Raw genomic sequence first — 9,120 nt, 5'->3', positions numbered from 1 at the left:
AGGTCTTCCTGATTCTGAGAGCTAGTGTTCTATCTACTGCACCACTTAACTGCCCTGTTATATGTATATAGATCTCAAGTTGCCTTTTTCTGGAAGCTACCTATTGACTATAGGTGACCAGACCAATCAAGCAAAAGGCATTATACTCGTCTGAACACCTTTTTCTTTCTAAAGCAATTTTATTTTGGGGGGTTTGTGACTAACAGGTATAACAGAATAAAGAGAATAGGGATGGAGTTGGAGGTCTATCTCCTTCAGGTAGATTGTAAAATCTTGTTTTGCAGAATTTTTTTTATGTCTTTATATTCTCAGGGCCTATTGTATACAATAGTTGTTCATGTTTGCTGGCTAGCAACCCTTTTTTTCATTTGAAACTTATTTCCTCATGTCCTGTTTTCACATTTAAAATAGTAAGTGGTCAGCCTTGGCTTCAGTTTAAATTATTCCAGTTATTTTAATGTTTCATCAAATGTCTTTCTCATCTCCTTAGCAATTATGCATAAACTAGAAATATAGCTCTAATTTATTTTGCTGTATTTGTTTTTCTAGCTGAAATACCTGCTGATAAGTGTTTGAGGAAGAGATATTTGGCTTCATAATGTCTCTCTGTGCATCTTCTCACAAGGAGTTTTCTCAGCTGCTCCCCATTCAAGATATTGGATGTAACAAAGCTGAGATCAAAAGCTCACCATCTGGCCTTAGTTCTCCTGCTCCCTACAACTGCAGCCAAGCTGTTCTGCCCCTGGAACACAGTTCCCTTTATATTCCTTCATCTTATGTTGAAGGCTGCCATGAGTATTCAGCGATGGCCTTCTATAGTCCCACTGTGATGAACTATAGCATTCCCAGCAATGCCAGTGACTCAGAAGGTGGAGCTGTCAGACAGACAGACAGCCCCAGTGTATTGTGGCCAACTCCTGGACACCTCTCTCCTTTAACACTACACTGCCAGTCGTCCCTCTTATATGCTGAACCCCAAAAAGGCCCCTGGTGTGAGGCAAGATCAGTGGAACATGTGTTGCCTGTGAATAGGTAAGTATACTCTTGCTTCTGACTTGTAGTCCTTGCTTTCTATGACTGTGTTTTAGTGAATATAAGAAATTTTACATATTTTTAAAATTTCAGTGCTTGAATAAATTCTATATTTGTTTCCAGAACCAGTCCTGCTTCTGTTGCTTTCATTAAATCTCATTGCTTTCCCTTTCCTTTAAACTACCAACATTTTTACAATTAATATTATACTATTTAGCACTGAATTATGTATTGTTTTTCCAACTATATTGTAAGTTCTTTAAAGGCAAGAGCATAGCTTATTCTTCTTATTCTACATTCCTAATAGAGTATGGAGCACACAATAGGCAGCAAATAAATGGTCTTTTGGCTGATTTCAATAGTACAAATTAATTTACTAGAAAGTGAGCTGTCACTAAAAAGGTGAACTTTCACTATGCATACACACATATACACATAAATATGTATATATATATACATATTTATGTGTATATGTGTATATATAAAAATAATGCTAAAATTTGGGATACCTTGTATACAATATATATAATAACTATTATATTAGCTATTATATCTAATGCATTATATATAAGGTATGTATATTTTATATAATATAGAAGGAAGCATCTTAAGAAAAAACTGTATGATCATGGGCTAAGTTGGATATATTACATTAGCTATTATATATATAATACATACATACTGTATAATGTTTTCTATATAAGGTATATATATTTTATATAATATAGAAGGAACCATCTTAAGAAAAAGCTATATGACAATGGATTAATCTTTTTATGTAATATAGTACTCTTAACTTTTTAATGTTCATTGAATTGTCAAAGCCTTAATTCCTTCATCTGTAAAATAAGAGTAATACCAGTGTTATATACAATTTTCTACATGTATGGAAGTTTTGGATGGATTTGGTGTTTTTTCCCCCTGATTTTCCTTAATGCGTCTTTTTTTCTTTTTTGACATGACTGACCTTTGACTGTTTCTTAAAAGATAAGAACTCTGTAAAATCAATATCAAGTTTCTTTTGAACTGAAATATGTTATTAAACTTTGGATCTTGCTATAAACTGAACGACCTCTGTCTATTCCTATTGGCAGAAAATTGTCTAAGCTTTCTCACGTAATTCAAAGTTTATGATTTATCAGAAGTGTCAAGCTCACCACTATAGGGCTGCTATGGGGCCTTAAAATGTTTATCATATAGAATTATGATGAATTTACCACAGATTGCCACCAAGGAGATGTCTAAAATTCAGTGGTGTCAAACCCAAATAGAAACAAATTCCTTCTGGCTTCATATTGACATAAAAAAATCACAAATAGACATTATCTGTTTTGTACTATGACAGGTAGGTGGCACAGTGGTTAGAGTACTGGGCCTAGTTCAAATCTGACCTAGTCATTTACTAGTTGTATGACCCCAGAAAAGTACTTTAGTCCTGTTTGTCTCAGTTTCTGCATCTATAAAATGAGCTAGAAAAGAAAATGGCAATACTACTCTGGTATTTCTGCAAAGAAAATTCCAAGTGGGATCATGAAGATTAAGATACGACTGAAATGAGTAAACAATAAAAGAATGTTGTATTTTATCACATGAGTCCTTCTCCAGACTTAACTTGTAATTAATTGCAAGAATGTTTTATGGTCATATGGATATCGCTGATATCATTTCCAAAGAGTTTCTTGGAAATTCTTAGCATTATCATCCTTTTAACACTGCATCAGAAGTAAATTCATTGTTGATGAGATTGTGAACTGATCCAACCATTTTGGAGAGCAATCCGGTATTGTGCCCAGAGTTGTTAAGCTCCCTATATGCCTTTTGACCCATCAATACTGCTACTAAGTCTATTTCCAAAGACTTAAATAAAATAGACTAAAAAAGAAAAACAACCTTTATTTTCTAAAATATTTACAGCAGTTCTCTTGGTAGTGGCAAAGAACTAGAAATTGAAGGAATGCCCATCAATTGGCAAATGGCTGAACAAGGTGAGGTATATTACTGTGATGGGATACTACTGTGCAATAAGAAATGATAAGTTTGATCTTAGTAAAATAAATACAATTTTTAAAAAAAGAATGTAGAGCCTGGAAAGAGAATTAGGTAAGGACCTAGTAAGGTCCTAGGATGGTTAATGTAATATGTATGAAGATACAGCTACCCTCACAAAATATTTATTTGATTTCCTGCAATTCTGGTTTCCCTGATCTTGAAATGCCCTTGAGAGTCCTATCCTTCTGTCCTCAGTTTGAAAAAAATTTGTTTAGAGTTTATTATGTTTAGCTGATTTTCTCTCCCTCCATCCCAAATATTCACTTCTGTTGAAGTCTTGTTAAAAGATATTGCTATGAGTAATGATTTTATTTTATCTCTTAAACTCACTTATTGAAAGCTATGCATCACTGGTATTCCTGTATTAATTGGTTCAGGCCAATTATCCCTTCATGCTTCAGTATTTTGGAATTTTATTTTCATTGAAAGTGACAGTGATATATGAATTCTATTCTGAAATCTAGTGGGAAAGGTGAAAAAATTAGGCTTTATTTTCCTTTCTAATGTTTTTAAATACAAGCCCCATGGTAAAATAGAATGAATTTGGAGTAAAAAATTAGGTTTAAGTCCTTTCTTTATATTTAACAGTTGTGTCACATAGGGTAGTTCTATAAGACTAAAAGTTTGGGGGACTAAATAGATTGGAAATTCCCACATAGGAAATACACTGTATATAGTACAAAGTAAAATGAAAAATAAGCCATTACTTGGAGACAACATAGTGCATTTTGAGTAAAAGGATCTAGATTCAAATTCCAGATTTGCTACTTTTTCCAAAAGTCACTTTAGACAAGATACTTCTCTGTGAGTCAGTTTCCTCATCTATAAAAATAAGGGGGTTAATACAGATGGTCTATGAGGTTTCTTTTAACTCTATGTCTAACAACTAGATCAACGCCAATAGCTAATTCAATTAATTTAGATACTGGAATAATTTGAATTTTTTTAAAGCTTAAATGATCTTATTTGGCTCTTTACATTGGGCTGAAATTCTACTTTATCATAACTGTGTAGTTATGTATAGGCAAAGAAAAATGAATAAGACAGATGTCTCTCTATACATTTCAATCAAAACTACTCCTGAGTGATAAAGTGATTTGTTTACAACTGTGATTCAAACATTTGTAGGTAGCTAGTCAATGTGAATTCACTTTATCAGCCCATATTTGTAATATTACAATGTGAAAACAATCGATGGATTGAGTTTTTTAACCTATTTAAACCTTCAGATTTTATTTGTTTTAAAAATATTTCCAAGGAAAAGCTGTTAAATAAAGCAGACTCATGATATTTTAATCTACAATCAAATTAGCAGCTTAGAGCAAAACTGGTCTCTTTATAACTATTGCTTTCAGAGAACAAGGATTAGATACAAGTCATATTGTCTTGATGAAGAGATTTGAATTTGTAACAGAACTATTTTCCTCTCTATTGGAGTTCTTTGGCTTCCCTTTGTAAAGAAATTGTAATTTGATATTCAACTTCTATTTCCATAGCAACAATTATAGTAAAAATATGACTTAAAATATTAGTCATGAAGACAGAGAAGGAAATGTTTTGGCTTATTTTATTTTTTATTTTTTTACCATAAACCTCTGGTGTAAGATAAAAATGTAGTCTTGTGAAAACAGATTAAAAATCTGGTTGGTTAGATGTTAGAGTAAGTTGTTAAACTTTTAATAATTCTGTGATATCCAAGCATAGGGAAATTTAATATATTTCTTCCATCTCTGTCACAATTTTATAATTGATTATGGTTGTCTACCCATAAAGATATGACATTTCTATACATTTGTCTAACCAAGTTCAATATAGGTTGAATTTGTTTTTTTTTTTTAAATGAAGGCCTCCAAATGACAAAAGATAAAATAGATATTTGCATTTATTTTATGGGCATTTCTTCTTTTGACTAGGGTAGCTAGGTGACAGCTTAGATCGAATATGGCCAGAAATTAGGAAGGAAGATTATCTTCCTGAGTTCAAATCTATCCTCAGACACTGATTAGTTGTGTCACCCTGAGCAAATCATTTAACTCTGTTGACCTCGGTTTACTTATTTGTAAAATGAGTTGAAGAAGAAAACAGCAAACTGCTTCTGTATCTTTGACAAGAAAACCCCAAATAGTCACAAATGATTGGAAAAAAACAACAGCTTCTTTTGAGAAATTCTTGTTCATGTGTTTTGACCACAACTATTGGGGCATGACTTTTATTCTTACATATTTATGCTAGTTTCCTGTGTAATTTGCATAGCATCTCTTTTGGGATGCTCACCCAATTTATATTAGTAAGTTATATCCCCAGGGTATTTCTGCTACTTTGGGTTTTAGAAGGAATCCTATGGCACTCCTAAACTGTTAGCACATGAGCCCTCATAAATATCCTCCTCATTAACAGTTATCTAGTAGACACAATTAGCTGGAAGCAAAGGTAATTTATTTGATGGCATAGTAAGGATAATAGTTACAAAATATTTTCCCCATAAACCTGTGACACATTCTTCTTTAAATACACACAAATAGAAATGTCTCTGTCCTAAGGAGATCAAAGTGTTCCATATATTCCTAAAATATCCAAAGCATCACTTTTTAAGATGGCAAAGAACTGGAAATAAATTAAGTGCTTGTTGATTGAGAACTGGTTAAACAAATTATAGTATATTAATGTGATGGAATTTTACTACATTGTAAGAAAAGTGGATATGAAGAATCCAGAAAAGTTTGGGAAGACTTAGATGAACTAATATAGAGTGAGATAAAAAGAAGCAGGAAAACAATATTTTTCCACATTATAAAGATATATGTTTAAAATAAAATCAAGGAAGAAAAATTGAATAGAAAGAGAAATGTCTAATTTGCCTGAAAAGCAAAGGGACAAAATCACAAAATTATAAATTCTTTCATGAGTATAGTTTTCTTTCCCTCCCTTAGCCTCCCTTGAAGATGATTTCTGTAGGGTGGACCTGTTCCAAAAAAACAAAGACAGGATGGAAATTGTAATTTCCTCTTTCCATTCTATTTTGAAGTTAGAATTCCAGATCAAAGCATCTGAGCTTGCATAAAGGGTCAGGCTTCTGAGAAAATGGGGAACTATTACAGAAAGAATGATAACAAAAAGAAATGGAATACTGTCATATGATCAAGCTTATTCCTGAAAAAGATTTAAAAATATACCTCTCCTTTCACTGGAAAAGTTGATCTATAAGTGTGGTATATTGGCATATATTGCAGACCTGTATTGATGTATTACTTAGTTGTGCTCAACTGCTGTTTTCTACCTTCTCTTTAATATTTATGTCTATAAGTATAGATATAGAGCTATATTGCATTTATATTTATAGATATAGCTATATCTCTATAGAGATATATAGCCATGGATATATGTGTATATATGTATGCATATGTATATATATTTATAAATATAAATTTGGTTTGCTGAGGAGGGCAGGGAAGAATAACAGAAATGGAAGTGATATAAAATCAAAAAGTCATCAAAAAATCAAGACAAAATAAATTTCTATTATCTTAAGTATATTTATTTTGGAACATTTGGAGTAAAACATAGAAGATAAGGTTGATCCCTTCAGCTTTAGTGGAAGAAGTACTCACATCAATGACATGTTTTGCTATGAATGTCACTATCCATTTCAGAATCATTTTTTTCAGCGTGAGTGGGGAAAAAAGTTCTAGCATTTTTTTGCCATTGTGAACTTTGAAATTTATCACATTCAATTATGAGAGATTTACAAAAGCTTTTTCATTCTCCATTTTGGGGTTTCTACATGTTTTTTAAAAATACATTTTATTGATATCTTTTATATTGCCTATATTTCTACTCACTCTCTCCCAGAGGGCTATGCCTCCTAAAGTATAAAGAAAGGGAAAACAAATTCTGTAAAAAACAATGTCTAAAAAACCCCTGATATCATATGCAGTAAGCCATATGCATAATCCCTCATTTCTATAATGAAGCAAGGCAATTCACTTGTATTTTTAATGATTTTTTTCTTTTGACATTTATAGATGTATCTATTCTATGCTGTAGCTGAAAAAAAGTAAGTTGTGGAGTTCAGTATACTGAGAATTAAAGAATTAGATGGAAACCTATTGCTCCATTACATCTTTCTTCATGAAACACCTGCAACTATTATCTTTCCAATTATTAATTGCCAGTGAGACACTAATATATGAGGCACTATCCTGAGTATAGAAACAAAACCAAAACAGAACAAATAAACAAACAAACAAAAAAAAAAAACTCAGCCTCTGTTTTTAGGAAACTTATATTTTATATAACTAATAAAAATGAGTGATTTAATGTAACTTTTTGAGGTTTATCAAATACTCTCCTCATAATAATTCTATGACTTTATCAATGCAAGTTTTGTTATCAGCAGTGTGCTGTTAAATGTTTAACAATGGGCTCTTGAAGCAACAACAAAAAGGCATGCATGTTATGCTTTTAAGTTCAATCTACCATTACTATCATGTTTTCCATCATTTTCTTAAGTCTAAACAGTCAATAGAACAATAAATCAAGCCCTATTTTGTAGTATTTGCTCATTTCTGAGATATAAATGCTCACACTGAAAACTTAAATGCTTATTATCTTGAGCCAGTTTGAGCTGGCTCCAGCATGAACCTATTATCCTCATTTTATAGATGAAACTGAGACTTGGAGAGATTAAATGCCTTGAACATTTTCACATAACTAGGAAGTGTCAAAATTAGAATTTGAACCCAGATTATCTGATTGCAAGAGTAGGTCTCTCTTCGGTACACGAAGCTGTCTACAATTTAAATTAATGTATTACCTTTCCTGAGATTCTTGCTACTCTAAGCTTTCTGTTAAATAATTTAAAACTTCATTATGGAATGAAAAGCTTTGTCTCAAAGAAATTATAAAGGTTTAATGAGATATTGTAATCTATGTAAGAAAGACTTTTTATTCCCCTTGAAAGCATTGTAGCAAAATAGCTTTCTACTCAACCTTAGATTAAAATCAACTCTGAAAATGTGGCATAGAAGATGCTCATCTAGTCTTATGATATATCTTATGAAATGGTATAGTGAAAGCTACAACTAATTTGACTATTAATGCTATATTTCTACAATATGAATCAGTTGGTATAAACCCATTGACTTTTGACTGCTCCAAGATTATATCCATTCTTTGTGACCACATATATATTGGATAAGCTAAAACCTTTGCCATAACCATCATTGGAAAATAGTGATAATAACTCCCAGAGAATAAAGAAAAAGTCAAGTAGAGCAGCTAAATGATGCAGTGGATTGAACACTGGCCTTGTGTTCACAGGAGGACCTGTGTTTGCCTCACCAAAAAAAGAAAAAGTCAAGAAAAGTGACAATGAATTCTTGTGCTGTTTGCTTTATTGTCTTTAGAAATAAATTTTAATTTTTTTTCTGATATTTTCTTTGCCATTAGAGACACAATGAAAAGAAAAGTAAATGGGAACAGTTGTAACAGCCCCATTATCAATAGCCCAGGCTCAAAGAGGGATGCCCACTTCTGTGCTGTCTGCAATGATTATGCTTCTGGTTACCACTACGGTGTGTGGTCATGTGAAGGATGTAAGGCATTCTTTAAAAGGAGCATTCAAGGTAGGACTGCATCATTAGCTACATATTTGGTTGTTTTAGTTTTGTTTTTCTAGAATTTGTTATAAACATTTTTATAATCTTTCAAGTATGTACATCAAAAAAATATAAGAGATGAAATTTACTAGGTGTCTTCTCAGGCTGGCCTAAGTTGACATTCTGTTATGTAAGGAGAACTTTTTAATGTAAAAGATGAAAAATATTTCCAGTTTCCATCTTTTAGATATGACATTGATAGAGGTTATTTTTCCTTATGGGAAATTAAAATGTAATCTGTAAAAAGAAAGATTTATTTCAAGTCTCAGCCTAATTCAATTAGGCTAATTTTCTTTGGAAAGCTATGATTTCAGGAAGGTAGGAAACAAGAATTTATTAGTGATCTATGTGGCAGATAACTGCTAAACACTGGATGTACAAA

At 32.0% G+C, this 9,120-nt stretch overlaps 1 protein-coding gene across 2 annotated transcripts in view; it reads left to right on the top strand.

Annotated features, from left to right (window-relative positions):
• The first annotated feature begins 555 nt into the window (after positions 1 to 555).
• ESR2 (estrogen receptor 2) overlaps positions 556 to 9,120 on the top strand; it is a 53,793-nt gene continuing 45,228 nt past the window's right edge. For both annotated transcript variants that reach the window (XM_051977806.1, XM_051977805.1), the window contains exons 1-2: positions 556 to 1,032; positions 8,530 to 8,705. In XM_051977806.1, coding sequence (XP_051833766.1) covers positions 599 to 1,032; positions 8,530 to 8,705 — 610 coding nt within the window. In that variant the 5' untranslated portion in view covers positions 556 to 598. The remainder of the gene's footprint in view (positions 1,033 to 8,529; positions 8,706 to 9,120) is intronic.

This window comes from Antechinus flavipes, chromosome 2 (assembly GCF_016432865.1).
Source record: "Antechinus flavipes isolate AdamAnt ecotype Samford, QLD, Australia chromosome 2, AdamAnt_v2, whole genome shotgun sequence".
Taxonomy (NCBI): Eukaryota; Metazoa; Chordata; class Mammalia; order Dasyuromorphia; family Dasyuridae; genus Antechinus; species Antechinus flavipes.
The sequence above is the reverse complement of the archived record's forward strand: the minus strand, read 5'-3'. Positions and strand labels throughout refer to the sequence as shown.